Source organism: Rousettus aegyptiacus, unplaced genomic scaffold (genome assembly GCF_014176215.1).
Source record: "Rousettus aegyptiacus isolate mRouAeg1 unplaced genomic scaffold, mRouAeg1.p scaffold_m13_p_14, whole genome shotgun sequence".
In the NCBI taxonomy this organism is placed as follows: Eukaryota; Metazoa; Chordata; class Mammalia; order Chiroptera; family Pteropodidae; genus Rousettus; species Rousettus aegyptiacus.
The window spans coordinates 47,721,005-47,745,787 of NW_023416289.1; the positions used below are offsets into that span (position 1 = coordinate 47,721,005).

Sequence of the window (24,783 nt, forward strand, 5' to 3'; positions counted from 1 at the left end):
TACACACTCAGCCCATAACAAAGGCTTTGGGTCATAATGCAAATTAAGATAGAAAAGTGGAAAGTTTTTATTCATTTATTCATTTGCAATTACATTGTCCTCTCTAAAACACGAAGTTTGGTAACTAATGAAATCTGTTCTCCCTTTCATGCAGGCAGAGATCAATTCTCCTTTCAAACCACCCCTCAAAGTGAAAAAAACACCCAATATTAAAGGTAGTTAAATAAAAAGGTCTTTATTAGTGCAAATACCAGAAAAACGTGTAGCACACAATTCGTAGGTTGGTGACTTTGAAGCTGCAAAGATTTATCACAAGCCTCATGTAAGACTAACAATGTTCCCAAGAAACACAGTCTTTCTTCACGAGACACCACCCAGAACTCAGATTGGGTCCTCTGGGTCACACTGGGTCATATCGATGCCCAGTAAGAGAGCATGGAATGAGGTTCCCTTGTGCGTCCCAATCACCAGTAACTTCCATCAGCAATAACAGATCACAGAGGTCAGATTCCCCTAAGCATGTGGAGTGGTGACTAATGTACACTGTGGGGACCTGCCAGGCAGCAGAGCAGAGCAAAATTACTTCTGCCACAGAAACTGGCAATGACTTAAATCTATCGGGACTCTGGGAAGATTAGAAAACAGTGCAGTGCCTGAATGTTTTCCAAGTAGCTGGAACACATGGATATCACCTAACTGTGGACATGCAGACAAGTCAGGTTATGGCTGCCTTGCAAAGGTTCTCCTCCAGTGTAACTACACTAAGCAAAAAAAAAGAAAAAAAGAAAAAAAAATCATAGTCCCCTATTTGAAAGCCTTTCTGCAGTGTGAACCGAAAGTGTGGAATGACAGATGACTGACTGAAGGAACTATGACAGTCACTACACTCATAAAAGGCCTTATTCCAGTGTGAACTGATTTTCATGAGACTGTATCTTTGGTTAAAGGATTATCCACATTCTGCATATTTGTCTTAGCTTGGGTTGTTATAAAATAATATAAACTTGGGGGCTTATAAACAACAGAAATGTATTTCTCCCAATTCCCAAGGCTGGACATCTGACATCATGGTCCCCATATGGTCAGATCGTGTCTAGTGAGAACCTGCTTCCTGATTCATAGTGACCATCTTTTCGAAGGGCCTTAAAAAGCAGAGAGGAGCAAGCTCTCGCCTGACTCTTGCAAGGAAACTAATTTCATTCATGAGGGTTCTACCCTCATGACCCATTTATGTTCCAATCACCTCCCAAAGACCTCAATTTGTAATCACGTTGGGGGACAGGGTTCCAACGTATGAATTTTGGGGAACATAAACAATTCAGTTCATAATATCACTCATAAAGCCATCACCTAGTGTGTACCTTCTGGTGTTGAATGAGACTAGAGCTTTGGCTAAAAGATTTCCCACATTCACAGCACTCATAAGGTCTTTCTCCAGTGTGAACTCGCCAATGTTTATTGAGGTTGGACTTGTTACTAAATAATTTCCCACATTCGCTACACTCATAAGGCCTTACTCCAGTGTGAACTCTCTGATGTTGAATGAGGCTAGAATTTCGGTAAAAGCATTTCCCACATTCCCTACATGCAAAAGGCCTTTCTCCACTGTGAACTACCTGGTGTTTAATGAGGCTAGAGCTATGGCTAAAGGACCTGCCACATTCATAGCACTCATATGGCCTTTCTCCAGTGTGAATCCTTCCATGGTTATTGAGGTGGGATTTTTGGCTAAAAGATTTCCCACACTGACTGCACTCATAAGGCCTTTCTCCAGTGTGAACTCTTTGGTGTTCTAAGAGAATAGACCTGTAGTTAAAGAATTTCCCACATTCCTTGCACTTATAAGGCCTTTCTGCAGTGTGGACTCGCTGGTGTTTCATGAGGTTAGAGCTATGAGTAAAAGTTTTCCCACATTCCCTACATTCATAAGGCCTTTCTCCAGTGTGAACTCTCTGATGGTTACTGAGGGTACAGCTTTTGCTAAAGGACTTCCCACATTCACTGCACTCATGAGGCCTTTCTTCCAAGTGAACTCTCCAATGTCTGTTGAGGCTGTAACTTTGGCTAAAAGATTTCCCACATTTGCCGCATACGTAACATTTTTCTCTATTGAGGACTCTCTCGTGATGAACAAGTGTGTGTTTGTACCTGAGAACTTCTGTGCATTCTTGAGGGCTGCGATGAGTTTTCTGCCTGGGAAAGGCCGCCAGACACTTGTTTCCAGCGTTCGGATTTTTTTCAGTGTTAGTGGCTTGTACCTGGAGAGGTCCTGCAGTGGCTGGGGAGTGCTTCCCAACCTCCCAGCAGGTAAAGGGCTTCCCAGAAATGGGAGCTCTACAGTCACTGATCCCAGGGGGCTTCTCGCCAATGTTCTGTATCTGGTGCTGAGGGAGATTTGCCCCAAAATAAAACTGTTTCCCACGCAAGCCAAGCTGGAGCAGCTTCCATCCAGGATGTGTTCCCTGGTGCTCAGCCAAGTACAGAATGTCTTTCAACATGGCAGTACACCTCCCACATGGGTGGGCCCTCTGGGAAGACAGACTTGTCTTGGAAATCCTGACCTGTGACACTTTTTCTACAGAAACGCTCTGCTCGGGTGCCTCATGCTCTGCCCCACACCACCAACCTAAAAGAAAAGAAATATGGTGAAGTGCACGCTGCCTGAGGTAGGAGGGGGCAGCCTGTATGCCAGTCTGTGTTTGACATGACCAGGAGCCAGTCTGAGGATCGTTTACAGAGGCGAGAAGCTGGGTTCAGGCTGAGCACTCCTTAGGAGCACTTAGCAGTACTGGGCTATAAGGTGACAGAGTGTGGGAAGCCTCATGAAGTGAAGGACACAACCATGCAGTGCGACCCAGGGAGGAGAGACAGGTTCGCAACTCACTTCCCTGTGAACAAATTTTAGCAGGACTTGTCTGCTGGGGGCTGATGCCGCAACACTGGGCAAAAAAGTACTAGACTATAAAGAGCACAAAATGCGGGAAGAATTCAGAAGGGGAGGCCAGGGCCTACTTCTCGTTCCTGTGAGAATGTTTGGCAGGATCTTGTCTGCAGCTAACCTGCCAGTGCTGTGCAGAAGGGTGAGTCCAGGCTCCAGAGTAGCCGGCGGCACCCGAGGAACTGGCATTCGATGGCTTTTTACGTGCACGCATCGTCACAGCACGCAAAGACCATGCTGGAAAGCACTGTGGATTGAACACTACAAATAAACAGTGCGATGCAGAATCCAGACATGTGAGAATCAGCCCGCAGGCTGGATGTTAAGAGGAGAGGTGACATGCAGAACTGTCAGTGGGCAAAATGTCAAGAATGGAGATGGAAAGGCAGAAATGGAATGCAGCCTTTGGCTTTGGAACCAAAATCAGAGTCAGAATAGGCTTCCGGTACGGTTGTAACACCACCCTGACATCATGCCCCACCCTTCCAGGGTGCCACTCCTCAGGACCAGGCTCCCTCTGAGCCCATCTTGCTGTGGGTGAACTCACAGGCATTCTGTGGACCACTGAGGACTCCCCGCCCCACCCCCAAGACAAGCAATGACATGGCCCCCATGTGATGCATGTGCTAAGGGACAGGCAGGAGATGTACAGCCAGCACAGCCAAGAACAACTCAGCACACGACAGACCGAGCAAGAAAACCTATACAGAACAGAGCTGCTGCGGAGGGTCTACGAGAACATCCCATCGTCCACCTGTGCAGTGCCAACGTAACAGGAATGGATGACACTCTTGGCACAGGCAGGCATGAGGAAAGAAGTCAACCTTGGGCGGGGAGTTGCTTTGGATCTGCACAAACCTGCCTGGCTAAGGGGACAGCAGGCAAGGTGGTATCCACAGCGGTGACCGCAAGACAACTGACACTGGGATTTTTCGTGGGAGGCTTGGGGTAGCAGGTGTCAGGCAAGTTCAAGAGAGAGCCGTGCACACACTTCAGCCCAGTCAACCACAGCACTTACCCGGGGCCCTGGGGGAGGATGTGGTGCCGGGGTCCTATGTGAGGAGGACAAACTTGTCTCTGGGGTAAAGGGAAGGGCGGAGACCAGCTCAGGGCACAGAGGTGGGTGTGAGGATCTTACCCAGGGAGGTCATAAGTGCCAAGTTCTCCAACATCACTTCCTGGTGCAGGCGCCTCTGAGCCTCATCAAGGAGATCCCATTCCTCCCAGGAGAAGTACACGGCCACATCCTCAAAGGTCACACTGCCCTGGCATGATGGGGACAGATGAAACCACAAACGGCCCCTTCCTAAGGACCTACAATTCCTTCCCCCATCTAACGCCCCATGCCATTTTCCTCAGCTCCCCAACTCAGAGGAAAACCCAGGCCCTGGTGCCAAAGACAGACACTCCTGTCTCCTCACGAAGGACCCACCATGAAGAATAGATTTCTAGGCTCTGGACCTGGCATAGCAGATTCTTCCAGCTCCCAGCAGACAATTCCTCCAGTACAGTCAAGGTTACATAAGTGCCAACAGGAGGATCCTGGAGGTGTCAGGCACACTCCCGTTCCAAGTGCACACAATACTTAAGACAACACGTCCATCGCATCTCTGTACAGTGCAGCGACATGCCCAAGGCCACCACCACCTCACTGCCCCATTCCACAGCCCTCTCCCTGCCCCCCACTTTATATGTAATATAATGACTTCCTCCCCACAGCCAACTGCTGAGGGTGAGATCCTGTCCCAGGGTTATGTAGATAGCCAAACATACGACACCGGACACTGGACCGATGACACTAACAGCAGTTTAATCAATCACATATATTCAGAGCTGTGGGGTGGGTAACATGTGGAGGCTGTACTATGGAAAAACAGTGAACAGCCAGGAGCTGTGCAAGTGCATTTTGCAGTATCAAGAGGGCGAGGCGCCCCGGGTCCCAGCAGGAGGATGGAACTGGTTGATCTGAGTAAGTCCACGGGCTGGTAGAGGGCTGAAACCTAATTTAAAAAAAAAAAAAGGCAAAAAGAGGAAATGGGTCTGGTATCCGTGGCAAAAAAGATTGCTTGATAGTAAAACTTATCGGAAGGCGGAAGGCGGAAGGCGGAGGAAACTTGCATTCAGGCCATTTCGGGCCCTCTGGACGTCAGCAGATGTAAGGGCGGCACGTAACAGTGGGACTGATGTGAGCCTCACATTACAACCTGGCAGAAAACATCCGGAGTATGCCTGGCAGATTTAACTGGGATCCCGTATCACCACAGACTTCCCACTGTACCCACTTGTGGTGCGGCTCCAAATATTTCCACAAAAGTCTCCCTGTCTGACACAGTCCCTTGCCTCAGACCTGGCCAGCCAGAATCATGGTGCTCTCAGACACCCATGCCCTCCTCCACTTCTGTGCTGCACATGCCATCCCTCAGTAGTCCAAACTTCCTGTTTACCTAAATTCATTCAAAGCTCAGCCCTACCGCTCACCCAACTCATGCCCAGTGACTCTCACAGATAACAGTACATGCCCTTGACCTAATCCTCAGGGATGGATGAAACACCCCAGTTCCCCTCAAACCTGCCGCAAAATTCTGGTTGGGTGCATAGCACGGAGAATAAGCACCTGCTCTGGCCTAAGTGTAATCCTGCTTCAGTTATTCCTAGGCCTCTGAATCCACCTCATACCCATTCTCCACTTGGAAGCCCTGGTCACTGGCTAGACTATCCTGTCCTCCACGTGTCCTCCCTTCATGGTCACTTAATTGCCTCACCTGTGTTTGTGAAGCCTCAAATCATTGCCCAAGTACTTAAGCAAGACACCCAGTTCACAGACTCCACCCTCCCCTACCTGCCCTCTAACAGTTTTACCACCATAATCTGAAGATTACCATTCCTAAGTGTGACCACAGCTTGCTCACCTGGGTCCACACCAGAACATTTTGGATGTATCCATTGGGAACCCTTCCCAGATTTGCAGACCTGAGTCCAGCTTCCCAATTCATGCCTCCACTCAGTGGTCTGAGAAACACCTCAGGCTCTTAACATGGCCAAAATAAGGCTCTCGGAAGCCTTAGTGAACACGTCTCCTACTGTAATCTTCCTCAACTTGGATGATGGCACCTATCCCCACAGATGCTGAACACAGGGATCATCCCTGAACCCCGTATTTCATTCTTTCCCCATCCACATTAGAAAATCTAGTTGCTCCTTTTTAAAACGAGCATCCAGGATCCAACCATTTTTCCGAAGCCACCACTCTGGTTCATTATGTCTCACCAGGAAGTTACTAGTAGCCCGCAGCCTGATCTTACGTTCTCCTGCCACACCACACAGTCTGCAGCCCCTCTACAGCCATATGGAGGCTGGTAAGACCTTTTAAGATTGCCGCCCTCCTCTGAGCTAAAACTCCAGTTACCTCCAGAATAGGGACCCAACTTCTCGGGCACTTCTGCTGTTGGTTCCCACACGAAAAAAAGGAGACCTGAGGTTTTTTGAACACATCCAGCTCAGTTACCTTTGAGCATCTGCACACCTTGATATCAGTTCCTGGTATGACCCTCCATGCTTTTTGCACTGGTTGCAGACGGGAACACCTCTAAATAAAGCCTGATGTGGACTCACAACTCTAGGCTTGGGCTTTCTCAAAGGTCAGGAGGAATGGCCCTACAGACTCCAAGTGGATATATAAATGTTAAATCACTATGTTGCACACATTTGAAACTAATATATTTATGTCAACTGTAATCTAAAAAAAAAAAAAGACTCCCAGGAACAAACAATCCACAGAAAACGTGTGTGAAGATCAAGGCCACTGAGGTTCTGGGCCACCCTTCACTTCCCTATGGGATTCCATAAGCACTTCTGCAGCCAAGGGAGCCTGTATGAAGAGAGAGGCCTTAAAGAAATCAGTCCATGGTAGTGTCTGACGGGCTCATGCCTCCTTGTGACCGACCCTTCCTCGCCCTGGAGCCTGGTGACCTCACGCCGGCTGTCTAATCTGTGTGCCTCAGTGTTCAGCGTCCAATTACCAGCTGTGTGATCTTAAACAATGATTCGACCAACAACCTAGAGACTCAATGAACCCATCACCCCCTTTTAGTTTGTTTTTCCTTTGAACAGCCTTTAAGAAGTTTTTAGGACACAAACGCACATCGTGTCCCTTTGTTTAAAACTCTCCAGGGCTTGTAGAGTTATCACAGCAAGGGACAACCCCAGCCTGCTGTTCCACGTGCCACTCCGCCTTATGCTCTCTGTCCCCTGCATAGGTAAGACGGACCCCAGGCTCCCGGAGCCTCCGGGCTCGGACACTCCCACGTCTTGACACGGCGGTCCCCTCTGCCAGTGACACTTTCCACGGCCCGTCACCCTGGATGTCGCCAGAGCCTCACCAGCCCGGACTCCGGGATCCAGGCAGCAGGACGGGAGCGGCGCCCGCACGCGGGGCTTCGGAGTTCAAGGAGAGGAGGGCAGTGAGGCCGGGCCCGCGCACTCACCTCAGCTGGGCCCCTTGGCGCGGCCGCCGCCATCGGACTCTGGGGACGGGGCGGGAGCGGAGGGGGCATCGGACACCACGGTCCCTGTTTCCTCGTGGGCACCAGGGCGGCGTCGCCGAGTCTCAGATCCGCGTCTGTGCGGCGGGGTCCATGACTTCTTTGCGCCTTCTCAGCCCCGTCACCTTGATCCCGAGCCGACACTCGGGAGCCAGAAGAGGTTCAAACCAGCAAAAACGGCCGCCATGAGGGCGCAAGAAGTCCCGCCCTTGCGCGATGAGCACGACGGAAAACCCTCCCTCTGCCCCGTCATTGGCTGCCCACCACGCCTCTCTGCGCAAGCTCTTCCGGGTAATGTAGTTCCCAGCCCTCTGCAGGCCGCTGGGTGGAGGTTCTCCATCCTGACTAAACTTAGTACTAATCGTTTTCTAGCAATTTCCCATATACTTGTCTTTCCACAATTTACCGCCCCTAAAAACTCAAGGTACTTTTCCATTGTCTTCTTACTTTTCTAAAGTGTATTTTTTATTGACGATGTTCTATAAAACTGAATTCAAAGCCACTTGACTTGGCTCTGAGTCTCTTCCATATATAGGAGATACACGTTAAACATGTTAAACAGAACATGAAGTTTTGTTTTTATCATGTTTATTATTCTTTTAATTTGCTGCGTCATTTTTCACCAGAATTTGACACATTTCTAGATGTGGTTTATCGAGTCCCCAATACTGTTTAACTGATCACCCTTTTTGATAATCCTATACACTAGATATTGATGAGATGGATGATTGAGAATTCGTCCCAGCAGGCGGTGTGTGAAGGTGACCATTTGGTAAATAAAATCTCAGAACCAAGACACACTGTCCTCCAAAGTAGTAGCGACAGAAACACTTTTATTGAATGAGCATGAAACCAGAATTTGATGCATATCGCAGGCAATGTGTTGAGAAATTGCAAAGGCAGGAAGAAACTCCTCGTTGTAGGGTTAACTCAGAACATAGCCCCTCCACATACTCAGAAGCCAGCAGCTACAGAAGGCAGCACACAAAGAGGTCGGCAGCTACAGAAGGCAGCACACAAGGATGTCTTCTGATGCTTGTAACTAAGCAGGACCTCTTGCTCCCATCTGTATGAGATGGTGGCTGCTTCCCCTGAGATAACCCCTCCCTCTGCTTGTGGGCAGAAAAAATTCTGTTTGCTTTTGGTCAGTAGCAGCTTTTTTCTTGTAGCTCAGACCAGCCGCTGCTGAAGCTTCCCTGTGTTGTGTCGAATTCAAATCCAAGACCCATGGAGCCAATTGAGATGAATTATGAGCCTTTATTAGCTGGCTGGTGACTGACTCTCTCCACCACGCAGGGTCAAAGAATCGGCCCCAAGCTTCCAGAGGAGGCAGCTTATAAAGCCTGAAATTATGTCCTGGTGACCTTGATCAAGCAAGCAAGCAGATTACAAAAGCATAAATTGGCTGTTAGCATCTAGTACAAAGATATATTGTTTCTGGGGGACTACTAATCTTATAGCAAACGGGGCCTGATAGAGTTTTGTTATCTGCACTCCAGCGGAAATGTTGTTTTTTCTTGGGAGCTGGTGCCTGAAGATATCACTCTCTGTCTTGTCCTTGGAACTAACTTACTGGAGAATTTTTCATTTTTACACCCTGTCTCATGAGTAATAAACAGCATTTCTCAACTCTCTGGTTCTCCTGGTGGTTTTTCCGGAACATCCAAACCCAGGTGTAAGTTCCACGCCTGGGTCTCCTGAGTTACACCCTTATATAGCTAAACAGATATAACCCATTATATACATGTTTTGGAAATAGACGATAACTAGTCGCCCGGCTCTAGTACCTGCACCATGCTCGACCACTGGCTGAGGGCAGTCTACTGAGAGTGTAGTTTCTGGAAGGTTGCAGTGGATCCCCAAAACAACACTGCTGGGGGCTGTTGGCCAGGTTCACTTATCACAGCAAGATCCATCATAAGGCAGAACCCAGCTGCACACTTCCATGGCTGCCCAGGACTGAAACTATATGGGTAATAATTGAATAGTATGGTTTGGGCAGAGGAAAGGGGCAGCAGAATAATCTTTTGACAGGTTTACCTCTTAGTTTCTCAAACTTCCATCTCATTCCTTATCTTAAGAGCATCAAAAGTTACTCTGGTCTAAAAGTAAGGAAATTGGCCCTGAAAAAAACAACTAACTAGTCAAGTAACAGAACTTGACAGCATCATTTGTCACGCGTGGTTCTTCCTAAATTTATCTGGTAATTGGGCTATCTGTGGTAGCTGATTGCCTTTATCCAGAGGAAAAACAAATTTCTCATCTTTACGAAGGGAGGTAATTTTGTAAATCTGAGCAAGGTGTCCACCAGGCTGAGGCTCCTACCTTCCCACAGGGACTGTGAGGCAGCTGGCTAAGCGATAAAATGGAAAAAGTAGATAACATGCAACAACAGATGGAGAATATAAGCAGAGAGATGGAAATTACACAAAAAGAATGAAAAAGAAATGCTAAAGGTTAAAAACTCTTGTTTACGTAAGATACCAGGAAAAAGTATTATTTCTTCTATGTTCTCTCATTACAATCTGATTTCTTGCATCTTTCTAAAATGGCCTAACTTCACCAAATTTGACTGAGTTGGGGAAGATTTAGTCTACACCGCTCTGGGTCTCCTCATCTAGTTCTGCATCCTTTCCAAGAGAAATAGTCCAGGATTCCAGCCCAGACCCCCCAGAGACATGTGCTGAGCACTGAACCATCAAGTATCCACACCTTGACACCCCTACCTAAGGCCTCCTGCTCCCCACAACCACAGACATGCAGCGCCTTCCCCTGAAACCCACTTTTCTCCTGTGAATACTATTCCCATGGACGGCCACACCAGCGACAGGGCAACCCTGACAGGGTCATGAGTGTCCCTCCAAACACACAATTGGCTCTCGATGCCACTCTGGATATTGTTGGTCTTTCTCCTGGTATTGCCTCTCAGCAAGTCTCCCCTGACCAATGCCCACTGTACTCAGCTATCAATCAGTAATCAGTTACTGTTGTGGACAAAGGAGATGCTAAAGCCCGAGAATGTCTAGGGTGACCCTCTCAAGTCCCTGTCCCCAAGACTCTTTCATCTCACCCCTATAGAGCTGACCTTAGCCCTGACTACTCATCCCCAACCCTCTAGATCAAATGCCAATCAAAGATTGACAGGGACTGCCAATCCCTAAAAACGTTCCCTTTCCCCCTGAGGAACTAGGCCAGCCACTCCCTTACCTGGCAAGACCAGGTCTGGCCTCTCCAGTGAAGCCTAGTCTGTCACACTTGATGGTATGACAGCATCTTGCATTTGTCATACTATGTCCCCAGGGTGTATGTGAGGTGCCCTGTACTGTGCTATGTTGATATCACACATGTCATACAAGGTCCGCAGACCTGTGGATGTCACATATAGTACCTGAAACATTTTATTTTTAGGTTGTCAGTGTGGTAGCAAAACATAGTTCACGTTATTTGTTTCCAAGTGTCACATACAAATTATTTTATTCAACAAATATGAATTTTTTATTTTTCTATTTTTTTTTTAGGCGAGGCAACCCTTGGTTGACCTAAGAGATTGCAAGGACCCTTACAATCCCTTATTATTTTTTAAAATTTATTTTTTACACCCACAGCACCTGGTCTTCCTAGTGGGTCTCCCATCCAAGTATTAACCAGGCCTGACCCTGCTGAGCTTCCGAGATCAGATGGGATCTGGTTTGTTCAAGGTAACATGGCCACGGACTATGAATTTTTTAAAAAATAATTTAATTCTACCTGTTGAAAACTGAGAAAAGGGATTTCCTTCCCCTCCTGATTCTCAGAGCATTTACCTTAGAAAACTTGTAAGAACTCGCTCACTCCTTTAAAGTGTATGCCTTTGAAGACCAGACAGGCTTTTTGTCATCTGCCTTTTTTTCTCCAGCTTTAGGACCCAGAAATGTCTTTCTCAAGAACCTGGAAGCCATCTCTTCAGAATGCAAACATCAAGGGTGATAACTCCGCTGCCAGGTCCTGTGGGAGGGGAGGAGCCTCCACTTACAAAAGGACCTCCTTTGATAAAGGCGAGGTTGTTTTCCCTCTGGATAAAGCCAGTAAGTTCATGATAGTCACCACAATTACCAAGTAGAGTTAGTATGAACTGTATGCGACAAATGGCACATGTCAAGTCCTCTTCAGGACCAGTTTATCTTGAATACATGTATGTAGTGAGTTGGATCAGGTTTTCTATAAAGGGTAGTAAGATTTTTGTCTTTGCAATTTCCCAGTAGATTGCCTGCGATGTTCGTCTATTTTAGTTCGATGCATATTCAGTAATAAAACCGATTTTATTTCTGCTACCTTTCTGGAGAAGATTTATACGTTGGGAGAAAATTTTGTTTTTATTGCCTCAACAGTCATCATCACACACTTGTCTGCAGGGACCAAACCTCAAGCACCCATCTCCTCGCTATACAGGAAACAAGAGGAAAGGGTGAGCAATTAAACGGTACCAGAGCCTCAAGAAGCCACATCTACAACACGGCCAATTTCCATGGTCAAGGGCCTAACTACTTCAATGATAAGTATTTAAAAAGGTAAGTGGAGCAGCCCTTCTCCAAGCCACCACTTCCATATAGCTGCTGTGGCCAAAAAGGGGCCTAGAGTGAGTTTTCCTGGACAGTGCCATTTTGTTTGCTTTGAGCTGCAACATTTTGGAAAAAGGCAGTTCACATTGTACCTACCATTTCTCAAGTACAGACAGAAACCTTTATTAAAATCGACACGTTTCCGGAGGCCAGCAGAAACGTTCCTTTGATGGGGTCTTGCATGTAGTTAAAACACAGCGTTTGAGAAGCAGCATGCCAAGGCCAAGACAGCCTGGAGGGGCAGATGGGAGTGGGCCGACATCTGTAAAGGAAAACCTAGCGGGAAGTGGCACACATCTTGGCAATGCTTTAGGTCACTGACCTCAAAAGCTGAAGGCATCAGTCGCAGACCAAAGGTTGGTCAAGCCTTTACAATCCTGAAGACGAAAAGAAGGGACTAAGCTCACGCAGGACAACGGGGTCTCACGTAGCTGTGCTGGATGAGGACTGCAAGATGACTAAAGTTGCTTTTTGTTTCCCACCAAGTTTCTTGGTGGCGTCCGATACTGAAGAATCTAAAAACACCAGCTGTTACTGTCACCGTAGTTTGGAATAAGACTGGTTACCAGAAATCTGTGCTCGTCTGCGATGATGAATGTACGGAGATGGGAGAGAAGTCTATGGGATGAGGCCAGCTAAAAGACAACAGGTTACTTCAAATGGACACCTTCGTGGGGTTTTTTGTATTGGGTGCTAATTCTGGTACCTGCCATATAAGTTACCGAAAGAAAAAAAAGAAAGACTCTAGAAGTAAAAAGATTAAAAACTAAAATCTGTATGTTAAGAGACACAACTAATGAAAGCAGTGAGGATATATTTTGGATTTGGAGTGCAATTAATCTGACCTAAGAAACAAACACATTTTTGAGACAATTGGGCACTGATAAAATATTTACATTTTTTATTACTATTAGGTTATGAAGAACTTAATTTAAAAAATGCAATCTGATGTTGTATTAAAGTTGTACACCTGAAATTTATGTTAACAAATGTTACCCCAATAAACTTAAATAAAATATAAAAATGCATTAAGAGATTATGCATTAAATGATATGATGTATCAAACTACAAGTAAACTAACCCACTAGTAAACTAACCCACAGGGATAGATGAAATAAGAATGGCCTGAAATGATAATGATGGAAGATAAGGTTTATCTGGCTTCGTGACAGTCTTTTCTTTTTTGAACATATTTGAAAATAGCCATAACGAAAAGATAGAATTTGTCATTGTATCAGAAGTCTTGTATGCTGAAAAGGATAAATTTCAAAAGTCAGAAGGCAACTTTTGGTTTCAGGGTGTAAACATACATCTGAACATCAAAATGTACATTTTAAGTATATGCAGTTTAAGTCAATTAAATTTCCATTAAACTATTTAAAAATCAAATATAAAAACCTCTGACTTTCTAATTATTATACTACATTTTATTTCCTATGGTCTTGAGGTGAATTGTAGCTATTCTATCAGCATGGCGGAAATAGAAGAGTTGCTGCTGGCAACTCTTTCCACCTCCATTTTCCATGAAACCACACCGACAATTTCAAATTAGCCACAGTGGGAGTGTGTACAGTGGGGAAAGGCACAAACACTACAAATCACAGCTTAAGATATTGCACTATTGAATATCTAGACTTAAGAATGTGATGACTACATTAATAATGCTTATTAAACTAAAAATATGTGCTGTGTGTGGCCACTGCATTGTGTACAGCGCAAAAAAAAGGGGGGGGGGAATATTCTTCTGTTTTCAAAAGTAATTCCTTACAGCAAAAAAGTCACATCACTGAAAAATGAACGAAGTTGTAACATGTGTTTGTTGTTTCACTCTGTTAATGAAAAGGGAAAGAGCCAAAATTCATTTTAAAAAAATAAGGAAAGGATGTGGATATTTTATCAAAGAAGACATACGGAAGACAGATAAATGAAAAAAATATGCTCAACATCACGAAATGTCAGAGAAATGCAACTAAAACCGCAGTGAGATATTGCTACACATTCATTTAAAAAGGTCAAAAGCCCAGCCATCCCCAGGATTGGCAAGGATTGGGAAGAACTGCAACCCTCAAACACTGTTGGCAGCAACATGAAAGGAACGACCCTCTCAGACCATGACACTCACTGAAAAGTTGTACATTCATCTACCTGGGGTTCAGGCACTGAAACCCAAGATACTAACACAAGACCAATGAAATAAAGACATAGGAAGAACTGCTTTAAAATCTATGTAGTTTATTTGCAATAGCGAAAAACTGCAAACGAATATCCACAGGCAGATGAACAAGTAAACAAACAGTAGTTCATCATATTTTCAACAATATGAAAAGCACAAACTACTTACAAAATCATCATTAATGAATGTCAAACAAATATGCCACATGAGGGTACCCAGGGAGAAAAATAAACACTTTATGACTTCGATCATATTAAGTTCTAGAAAATGTAAACGCTCCTGTGAAGGAAAGTGAATCAGTGGCTGACTGGAGGGCAGGAGGTACATCTGGATGACACATAAGCTCATGATCATGACTGTGATAAAGCGTTCACGAGTTTATACGAATGTCCAAATTTCCTAAGTTGAACAACTTAAATATATTCCATTTATTGCACATGGTTTATACCTTCTTGATGCTTTAAAACGTAGTTCAAACCTAGAATTCTGCTTTTGGAAAATCAAGTTTGGTGACACAGTACTGACACCACCATCTTCTTCCTCACACCTGGCACAGGCGTCTTGCCTCGGTGGCAGCAAACACTGGCAAGCAGTAAAGACTGTTCCACCCAATTCAACAGGAATGCAGGCTGGTCACAAAGCCAGAACCGGACTAAGCAGTCTTCCTCCTCCTAAAAGATCTGTCTGTGAAGTAATGGTGTTGAGATAAAAAGCCCAGTGGCCACAGGAATCCACAACACCTTTATTTTCTGACAGGGCCCTCAGCTGCACACACGGACAGCTCTGGAGGATGCGAGAATTCCTGAGCTTGCTCATCCTCACAGCTGCAGTGACTGAACACTATGGACACCCTTTTAAAAGAGGAGCAGGCCAACCAATTCGCTGCGGTCTCCTTCCTCCATTTCCTAGAAATCCAGTGTTTCTGTAACAAGTATGATTCCCCCTATAATCTTATAACCAGTCACACTGCCCTAGGTAATTTGGGACATCAGGGACCATGGCCACTCTGAGGACCCTGGGAACAGACTTCCTCATTAGTACTGAGCACAATGCAGCACCCACTATGAACGAGAGAACAATTTCATGTTGCTGGTGAAGTAACAGTTGTCATAACTGTCCCCTCCACAGGCTGACCTCTGAACTCACAAAATACGGCATTCCGGTTACAAATTAGGCCTTGGGCAGCAATGGAAACTAAGCCAAAACTGCAGAGACAGCTATATTCTCTGAGCTATCACACCGTTCCCTCTGACACAAAGTTCGGGATGCCAACAAAAATTGCTCGTTAGCAGAAACCACTTGTTTTCGAACCACCACATCAACAGAATTCCAAGATTAAACAAGCATGAACAGTAAGGCCTTCCTTCACTGTCTCGCAAACCAGTACAATGAGGTAGGCTGTTTTCAGACTCATGCCTAAAAGATGAAACACTCCACGTTAGCCACGAGACCAATGGGATTCCTGAATAAGGTCATCCATCTTTTCAAGTCATCGGCAGAGTCCTGAGGCAAAAATGGGCGAGTTCCATGGCCTAACCTATCAGAAAGGAAGAAACTAGTGCTCAGGCTTCCCAAAAATCCTTCCTGTGAACGGAGATCGTGAGGTTTCCTTCCCTGGGCACAGTAAGGTGGGTAAGTTATGCACATTGTGGGCAACAGCCAAGTGGTAGAGGTGAAAAGGCTTCTGCTACAGAACTGGTAGTGACAGAAATCTGGCAATGGCCCTGGGCACTTAAAAAGTGCAAGGCCGTTCCCACATACCTGGAATTTATGTGGGTTTCCAGATGTATGCGGTTCAATTCAAGCAGACGGCACACTCACAAGGGATCACCCTCGTGTTATACCATAGAAATAACACATTTCTTACACATCTAAGTTGTTCCCACATGACCTTTGTGGTTTCCAATGATAAAGCTAAAGGCCTTTCTTCAGTGTGAACTCTGATGTGTCTTGAGATCAGAGTTTGGGCTACAGAATTTCACACATTCCCCATAAAAATAAGGCCGCTATCCAGTGTGAACATCACACTGTTTTAGTATACTGGAGTTGTAGCTAAAAGATGTCCAATATTCACTACATTCATCTGGTCAATAAGTCTGGATTTAGAACAAAGGATCTTTCATTCACTGCACTGATTAGTTCTTGGCACAGTGTGAACTATTGATGGTGAAGGAACACAGAGCTTTAGCTAAAGAACTTCTCGTATTTGCTTCACTTATAAAGCCTTTCTCTAGTGTGAACTCTCCGATGGTTAATGAGGCTGAGGTTCGCAACAAAGGATTTCCCACATTCAATGCACTCATAGGGTCTTTCTCCAGTGTGAACTCTCTGATGATAATGGAAGGCAGAGATCTGGCGAAATGGCTTTCCACATTCACTACATACATAAGGTCTTCGTCCAGTGTGAACTCTCCTGTGTTTAATAAAATTGGAGTTTGCAGCAAAGGATTTTCCACATTCACTGCATTTATAAGGCCTTTTTCCAGTGTGAACTCTCTGGTGTTGAGTGAGACTCGAGCTCTGGCTAAAGGACTTTCCACACTGCCCACATTCATAAGGCTTTTCTCCAGTGTGAACTCGCAGGTGTTTAGTGAGGTTAGATTTGCAGCTAAAGGTTTTTCCACATTCGCTGCACTCAATAGGCCTTTGTCTAGTGTGAACTTTTCTATGTAAACTGATGTTAGAGCTTTGCTTGAAGAATTTTCCACATTTGCTATACTGATGAGGTCTTTCTCCAGTGTGAACTCTCTGGTGGAAAATGAGGCTGAAGCTTTGGCTAAAAGATACACCACACTCACCACATTCAAAAGGGCTTTGTTTATTGTGACTTCTCTGGTGTACAGTGAGGTTGGACTTGTACCTAAAAGATTTCCCACATTCACCACACTCGTAAGGTCTTTCTCCAGTGTGCACTCGCTTATGTGTAATGAGGTGGGAGTTTCGGGTAAACGATTTCCCACACTCTGTACATTCATAAGGCCTTTCCCTGGAGTTTCCTCTCCAGCGTTCAATGTCATGGGACTCGTTAAATAACATCCCACATTCCCCAGATCCAAAAATTTTTTCTCCATTGTGAGCACTCTGATGTCTGAGGCTGCAGCTTTTGCTAAATGATTTTTCATATACCATGGACTCAAAACATCCTTCTGTAGGGAGGACTGCCTGGTGCTGAATAAGCATATGTTTGTGGCCGGAGGAGTTCGTCCATCCTCCCCAGCTGTTGAGAGTTGCTGAGAAAAGGTGAGCTGCTCTCTTCTGCAAGGCTGCCATGTACTTGGCTCCACTGTTTGACTGCTCCCTGCTGTACATGTTCTGTTGCTGGAAAAATCCAGAGCTGGTCAAGAAGTCCTTCCCAACCTCCCCAAAGAAAAGTGTCTTCCCTGACACGTAGCACGAGTTCTTCACGAACCGGGCTCTGTCTTCACTGTTTCTGAAGAGTTTCCATCCAGTGCGCTGCTTCTCGTGAAGCTCTGTGCTGTCATATAACTGCTTCCCACACATCTCACACCCGTACAGTTTCTGCTTGTCACATGTTCCCTGGTGCCCAGCCACATGCAAGATGTCACTGAAGATCGAACCACACATTTCACAGGGCCAGGCCTTCTTGGGAGTCAGACTGGCACTGGCAGTCCTGACGTGTGACACTCCTACAGAAAATCTCTGCTTAGAAAGAGCCTCCTGATACTCTGCTTCATGGCGACCACCTGAAAGCAAGAAACGCTGGTGACGTGCATGCTGACTCCGGTGGGAGGGGGCAGCCATGTGTCTGACACACCCAGGAGCTAGTCCATGGGTTATCTGCAGGAACAGGAACTGGCTTCAGGTTGACAATGGGGCTGTTTAGCGGTACCGGGCTATACACATCGCAAGACTAAGGAGGCCTCATGGGATAAGGACACAACTTGCTCCTCGCCAAACAACTTTCAGCAAGACTTTGTTTGCTGGTGATAAGAGTGCTATGTAAAAGGCTGTATCCAGGCCACCCAAAATAGAACTGCAACAGAGCAGCTAATGGTCCAGAATGAGTATACGCTTCATAATACAAGTCATATAAGCCAATATTGAAGATGGCTGCAGATGGAGCATTGATAAAAATGGGTGAGACACAGAGTCCAGAGAGGTAAGGGGCTACATGTAGGTGTAAAAGTGACAAAGTATAGAAATGACAAGTATCGAGAATGAGAAAGAAAATGTAGAAATAGTGTGTGGTCCCAAGCTTTGGTACCAAAATACTAGTCAAACAGAACAGGTTTCTGGTATGATTTAAATAGCTCTGACATCATGCTCTCCCCCAGGGTGCCACTCAGGACCTCTAAGTACATCTTTCTTAGGCTGGATTCATATCCAGCGAGTAGACCACTGAGGGCCCCTTCCCTACTCCCGTCAAGATGGTCAAATATATGGGACCTGGATGATGTAAGTAATCATGGAAAGACAGATGGCACTGGCCAAGAACAACTCAGCCCATGACAGCCAACGGGGAAAAAAAAAAAACCCTAAATGTTATAAAGAGAATTTCAGAGGAGACTTTTCTAAGAACAGACCATGGTCTACGTGAGTGGTGACCAATTCAGTGATGGCCATTCTCAGCCCAGGCAGGTGTGAGGAAATATCAGCTAGAGAAAAAAAAGTAGACCTGGGGTCCTCAGGTGCCTCAGATCTGGACAAAGCTACCTGGCCTGGGTGAGGGCAGGTAAAGGGCGGTCCGTTAGGGTGACTGCAACATCTCTGCCCCCGAGACCTTCCCTGGGAAGGTGCTGGGGCTGCTCGAGGAGGGAGAGGGCAGTGTGCATGCCTCAGCCCGGCCAGCCACGGCGCCCATCTGGGGAATGGGGGAGGCAGCGGTGCCCGGGGACCCCTGAGAGGACAGACCTGCTCCTGGGAAAAAGGGAAGGGTGGAGCCTAGCTCATGGCACAGGGGTGAGTCTGAAGACCTTACCCAAGGAGGTTATAAGCGCCAAGTTCTCCAGCATCACATCCTGGTGCAGGCGCCTCTGAGCCTCATCAAGGAGATCCCACTCCTCCCAGGAGAAGTACACAGCCACGTCCTCAAAGGTCACATTGCCCTGGCATGATGGGGACAGATGAAACCACAAACAGTCTCTCTCTGAGGGGCCACAGTACATCCTTTCCCCTCCAACATCTACTGTGCGCCCATCCTTCTATACTCCCCAACTCAAGAGGAAAAACCAGGCCACGGAATTACTGGTGCTACTGTCTCGTAATGGGCCCGCTGATAATAATAAAGCCATCAGCAGCCCAAAGGCAGATGGACGACTAGCTACCTAAGTTGTGGGACTAGCGTAGGAGGACCTACTCTTCCACAGGCAATTCCCCTGGTAGAGCCACTGTCACGGAATTCTCAACGCAGTGCACCAGACCATGAGACATGCTCCCCATCCCACTACACATCATTCTTGGTAATGCACAACTCATCTATCTCCAGATCTCACAGCCACATGCCCATGGCCATGATAATCCATGCCCGACACACCTGTATGTCAATTACCTCCTCATGACCCCACTGGCAAGGGCTATCCCCACCCTAGTTGGGTGGCCAAACTCTTAACACCTGACACTGGACAGATGCAATCGACAGATGTTTACTAATCTCATATACTCACTGTCTGGGAGAGGAGAACACTACACTACACACAAGATGACATAAAGGTTGCACTCAAGAAAGAGCGAACCACCAGGGGAAGTCTTTATAGGACTGAGAAGGTGGGATGTCCCAATGCCTGCAAGATGTGGTCGACTTGTTTAACTGTACAGGCTGCTAGGGAACTAAAACCCACTATAAAGTGATGAGCACACACTGCGCCTGCTCCCACGATAGAGAGTCGTGAGGCCAGAGATGTTATCTGAGAGCACAGAGTGTGAAGGGAACAGGCACCTGGGCCAACTGAGGGCATCCTGGTTTCACCACATACTGAGGCAGCACAAGGACTGAGGCAGTGCAAGAAAGTAAGTCTGACCTTAATTTTAAGACTAAACCACACAACTTGGAAGAGAACATCCAGTGTATACCTGCCATATTCAAACAAGATCCAATGTCACCACAGATTTCTATGATTCCCATTAGCAAGAGCAGCCCCAAATCATTCTATGGTGGTCTCGCTATGTTTGAGTCAGACTTAGCCACAGAGCGCCACACGTGTATGCGGCTTCAGAATGAGCAAACTATGTTGAGCTAAAGGCAACTGAGACCCTGTGGGCTTAAAAGAAACTTCTGTCCCCACTCCCTTAACCATCTTAGAGGCATTTGAATGAGGAGCCCTGCCCATAAGAGATGTTTAGAGACCACTTTCTTGACCTACTTGTTTGGCAGGTCGAACTACTAATTACTGAGCAGGTGTTCTCCCTGCAGTGACATTCTGAGTCCCGAGGCGCCTCACCCCATCACTAGCTCAGAACGTCTCATATACCATTTTCCTTTTCTGTCTCTGAAACTGTCATGTATGTGGACTTCCCATGTGCAAGACAGTAAGTCTGACCTTCTCTGTCAATATGTCTCTTGCTGATTTGACTATCTGGCCAACCAAAAGAAACAGAAGAGGGAAGAGGAACGCTCCCATTCCCCTCAGATACCCAAGGTTCCACACTATTTTTGGCAGCATGTGCTGTGCTCCCAGCAACTGCAGCCGTCCTCCATCCATCCAACCCTCATTCAAAGCCCAGCCATACTGATCGTCCTCCCCACGTCTAATGAGTCTCACAGGTGACTGAATATACCTCCAACCTTTCCCACCTAGCTGAATGAAAATACCCCAGACTTCACCAGAGTCCTCACAAAATCATGATGAGTCCTTAAAGTGGTGAACAAGCATGAATTTCACGCCCTTATTAGAGCTCTGCATCCATCTAATGTCAACTCTTCCCTTATAAGCCTTGATCACCTACCAATTACCTGCATGGTCACTTACCTCCCTTATCCGTGGTTATGAAGCTCAATACCATTGCCCAGGTATCCAAGCAGAACACCTAGTCCTTGGGTCCCCACGCTCCCCTTCCTCACAGCCATGAAAATCAATCAACAGAAACCTCATGTAATGTGGCAATGGGGGAGCTCTTATGTCTTACCACTCATGGAGAGGGTCAACCAAGAAGATGTATTTTCCATCTCCAACTAGCTGCTGCCTACTCCACTACCCCAGCAGGAAGGAGGAGTGCCTTTTCCTCACTGGGGGACCACTTAACCAATGAAAAACCACTATAAATCGAATTCCCAGTTTCCTTAATGCATGTTTACAAAAGCCCCCCTGAACTGCCCCTGCCTCTGTAAAACAACATTCCTCTCCTTTTTAATCTGAACTTGCCTATGGGTCTACCATAGCTTGAATGTCCTGAATTGCAATTTTATTTTCCCAAATAAACCCAATTCACAGGAGACTATATGGCTATTTGCTAAAGATCAACACCTGCTAATAGCTTCATGACCATAACTTGAAGTTTACCTCTCCTAAAAGTGACCCACTGCTCACTCGCCTTGGTCTTCACAGTAGCTACATTTTAGATATACGCAATCTGAATCCTTCCTCAGGTGTCTCAATTTGTATGTCCAGCTGTCCATTTGAGGTTTTTCTACTCAGTGGTCTCTGAAACATCTCAGAATCTTAACATGGTCAAAACAAAGCTCCTGATCTCCCAGTACACATTATACCTCTTCCCAACTTGCTCATCTCAGTTAACGCAGCTTTCATCACTACAGCTGCTAACCCATAACTCCGGGGGTCCCACTGATTCCTCTTTCACTCTTCACCGTCCACTTTAGAAAATCTAGTTGTCCTGTCTTCTTTTTTTATTTGTAAATTGTTACAAATAATTAGAATAATTACAATAATTTACATTGGTTGTCAGTAATGGAAGAATCTCTATATACAGCCTAACATGGACTCAGGACCCCGGGTTTGGGGTTTCTCCAGGGCCCCCAAATTTAAGGGCAAGAGGAATAGCATTGAGTCCCGGGAAAGCACAAGCCAGAGAACATGGGAGTGGCGCTGGGATTAGGAAGGAACAGGGACAGCTCCACTTACCTGTCTGAGTTCCATAAGTACTTCCACAGACATGGGAACCTGCGGGGAGAGGCAGGCCTTAGAGGATTGAGTGGGTCCCTGGCGCTCACGCCTCCCTGTACCTTTCCCTGGCTCTGGAGCCAGGTGACTTTGGTCAGGCTGGCTGGCTAACTTCTGGGCTTCAACGTTCAGTGGCGACTCTTACCAGCACTGTGACCATGAATAAACACTCAACCTACAGCAACTCAATGAACTCATCGCTCCCCTCCCATCTGTTCTTCCTTTGAACAGCCTTTCGGAACGTTTTAAAGCCCTAACGGAGATAGTGGGGGTTTTGTTTGTTTGTTTGTTCAAAACTTTCCAGGGCTTCTGCAGTTCTCACAATAAGGGACAACCCCAAACGGCTACTCCAGGTGTCACTCCGCCTCACACTCACTGTCCCCGCAGAGTAAGGCGGACCCCAGGTTCCCGGGGCCTCTTGGCTCGCTCCTCCCAACCCCCCGCGTCTTGGCACGGTCGGTCTCTCGGCCTGTGACCTTCTCCCACACCCCGTCACCCCGCACGTCGCCCGCCAGCGCCTCACCGTCCCGGGCAGCAGGACAGGAGCGGCGCCTGCACGCAGGGCTTCAGGGTTTCGGTTGCGGAGGACGGTGAGGCCCGGGAAACGCGCAGCTCACCTGAGTGGGGACCCTCGGCGCGGCCGCCGCCAACGGAATCTGCGGGCGGAACGGGATGGGAGCGGAGGGGGCGCTGGGCACCGCGGTCCCTGTCCCTGTCCTGGAGCGGGTCACCCGGGCGGCTTCGCCGAGTCTCAGATTCGTGTCTGAGCGGCGGGGACCATTACTCATGTCGCGCTTACGGCGCCAGTACCTCGACACAGACACAGGGATCGGGAGCCTCTGACCAGGTGAGTCGAACCGGGGGTGGAGCCAAATCGCCCACCACGAGGACGACGCCGGAAGTCCCGCGCGAAGTTAGGTTCCTCACGCGGAAACTTTTTTGAGCCCTTATTGGTCGCGACGCCGCCGCCGTCTCGGAACATTCTGGTTAATGTAGTTTCCAGATCCAGCCGGGGCCAGGACGCTGCCACCAGACGTTCAGTGGACAGGTTACCCTCCGCTGCGCGGTGCGCTGGGAAATGGCAAGTCTGGGTCCCAAAACGGAGGAGGGGCGTAGCTCCTTAAGCCGGGTCATACTCAACTTTCTGGAATGTATCGTCTGCAACTGATTACCCAAGTGTTTGGAGGCATTTCATGTCAGAATCCATGAAGTTCTCAGAGGCTAAACATATTCTTTCAGATGCTCCCAAAAGCTTACAGATCCAAATACACTTATTCCATAGTTATTTGGTCAGAAAATGAGTCCACTGTTAGAGGAACGTGGGGATCTAAACTGCCTGATCTCAGCTCATTGCTTGGAAGTGATGACTGAGGCAGGAGCATGAGGAATTGATATTGTCTCAGAAAAACACTTGTAAAATGCAAATCATAGAAAGCTATTAAGTTTTACAGCTATGTAAAGTGACAGAGTTAACTAGACTTACTGTGGTGATCAATTCACAATGTATACAAATATTGAATTGTTATGTTGTACACCTGAAACTAATATAATGTTATATGTCAATTATATCTCAAAACTTTTAGAAAGCTCTTAATGACTATGTAGTAATTCAAAGATGGTGCCAGAAGTGTCTCTGGGGAAATATCATTGGATGATGAGAAAAATGAAGATCTCACCTTTAGAAAAAACACACAATTACACAATATGCATTATTATTATTATTACTATCAATGCCTACAGCACCTGGTCTTCCGGGGTGGTCTCCCATCCAAGTACTAACCAGGTCCAACCCTGCTTAGCTTCTGAGATCAGACATCAGGCTTATTGAGGGTGGCATGGCTGTAGACAACAGACTATGGCTCCACTGGAGTGTGAACCCAGGACCTCCTGCATGTAAAAAGATGTGGCAACTCCCACACTATGTAACCAAATCTAATATGTACGTTTTTGAAAAAGAAAAATCCATGATGCACCAAGGATAATTTGGAGATTCCTCAATTGGCAAGTTTTTAAAGCTTTTCATTTTGTTTTGCCATTTTTTATACTTATGACTATTATTTTGTACCCCCTCAGTAAAATCTAGCTATTTAGCACAATTAGTCACTTTGTGTAAACTGCAGAATTGGGGAAAACACACACAAATACAGACACATACGTACAGATACATGCACACACAAAGTCGGGGTTGATTCATGCCAGAAAATATCTGAGAAGGCCTGAAGCCCTCATGCTGGGTTGGTTAATGAACATCTTTCGCTGCATGGAACCAGTCCCTAAATATTAGGAGACATAGCTCTCTAGTTTACTAAGACAGTCTTATATAATGCAACAAAGAGCAACTATCCTCTCACCTTTGCCTAATCAAGGGAGTAACATCTGTCATATTTGCAGGCCTACACTCAAGGAAAGGGAAATATATAGCTGTGTACACAAAGGGGCAGGAATCTTGGGTGACACC

The 24,783-nt window shown here is 46.5% G+C and overlaps 2 protein-coding genes, 1 non-coding gene and 2 pseudogenes across 12 annotated transcripts; 1 reads left to right on the forward strand and 4 right to left on the reverse strand.

The window, feature by feature from the left end:
* Positions 1-209: 209 nt before the first annotated feature.
* On the reverse strand, positions 210-8,755 carry LOC107500444 (zinc finger protein 211). 8 transcript variants are annotated; one of them, XM_036232617.1, is made up of 4 exons: positions 7,423-7,695; positions 4,077-4,203; positions 3,957-3,990; positions 210-2,626 (listed from the first exon to the last, which is right to left on the reverse strand). In XM_036232617.1, exon 4 carries the CDS (start codon positions 2,496-2,498, stop codon positions 1,347-1,349), a length of 1,152 nt encoding a protein of 383 aa, XP_036088510.1. In that variant the 5' UTR covers positions 2,499-2,626; positions 3,957-3,990; positions 4,077-4,203; positions 7,423-7,695; the 3' UTR covers positions 210-1,346. The 8 variants fall into 8 exon arrangements, 7 of the variants coding, with proteins under 7 accessions (XP_036088510.1, XP_036088509.1, XP_015981182.2 ...); XM_036232616.1 differs by having other exon boundaries at positions 3,060-3,990; XM_016125697.2 differs by having other exon boundaries at positions 2,521-2,626; positions 7,423-8,755.
* A 2,320-nt stretch (positions 8,756-11,075) lies between these two features.
* Positions 11,076-11,194, reverse strand: LOC118611762 (annotated as a pseudogene).
* An 840-nt stretch (positions 11,195-12,034) lies between these two features.
* LOC118611542 lies at positions 12,035-12,159 on the forward strand. The gene has a single exon (XR_004954502.1). It is a non-coding gene; the product is annotated as a small nucleolar RNA SNORA16B/SNORA16A family (small nucleolar RNA).
* A 2,130-nt stretch (positions 12,160-14,289) lies between these two features.
* LOC107500411 (zinc finger protein 418-like) lies at positions 14,290-24,044 on the reverse strand. Of its 3 annotated transcripts, none has more exons than XM_016125590.2 (4): positions 22,943-24,044; positions 22,287-22,325; positions 19,190-19,316; positions 14,290-17,954 (listed from the first exon to the last, which is right to left on the reverse strand). In XM_016125590.2, the coding sequence occupies exons 1-4, from the start codon at positions 23,111-23,113 to the stop codon at positions 16,462-16,464; spliced, it is 1,830 nt and encodes a 609-aa protein (XP_015981076.2). In that variant the 5' UTR covers positions 23,114-24,044; the 3' UTR covers positions 14,290-16,461. The 3 variants fall into 3 exon arrangements, with proteins under 3 accessions (XP_015981076.2, XP_015981078.1, XP_015981077.1); XM_016125592.2 differs by having other exon boundaries at positions 22,849-23,053; XM_016125591.2 differs by having other exon boundaries at positions 19,190-22,325; positions 22,849-23,053.
* A 12-nt stretch (positions 24,045-24,056) lies between these two features.
* LOC118611725 lies at positions 24,057-24,172 on the reverse strand (annotated as a pseudogene).
* Positions 24,173-24,783: the final 611 nt, after the last annotated feature.

What these genes read in the sequence shown, in the direction of transcription:
- LOC107500444 (XM_016125696.2), bottom strand. Translation starts at nt 7,491, where the DNA reads ATGCCCCCTCCGCTCCCGCCCCGTCCCCAGAGTCCGATGGCGGCGGCC. An exon ending in CGCCAAGGGGCCCAGCTGAG is followed by an intron (nt 4,204 to 7,422) that starts GTGAGTGCGCGG and finishes CCATCATGCCAG; the next exon opens with GGCAGTGTGACCTTTGAGGA. An exon ending in GGCACTTATGACCTCCCTGG is followed by an intron (nt 2,627 to 4,076) that starts GTAAGATCCTCA and finishes CTTTTCTTTTAG; the next exon opens with GTTGGTGGTGTGGGGCAGAG.
- LOC107500411 (XM_016125590.2), bottom strand. Translation starts at nt 23,113, where the DNA reads ATGAGTAATGGTCCCCGCCGCTCAGACACGAATCTGAGACTCGGCGAA. An exon ending in TACTTATGGAACTCAGACAG is followed by an intron (nt 19,317 to 22,286) that starts GTAAGTGGAGCT and finishes CCATCATGCCAG; the next exon opens with GGCAATGTGACCTTTGAGGA. An exon ending in GGCGCTTATAACCTCCTTGG is followed by an intron (nt 17,955 to 19,189) that starts GTAAGGTCTTCA and finishes TCTTGCTTTCAG; the next exon opens with GTGGTCGCCATGAAGCAGAG.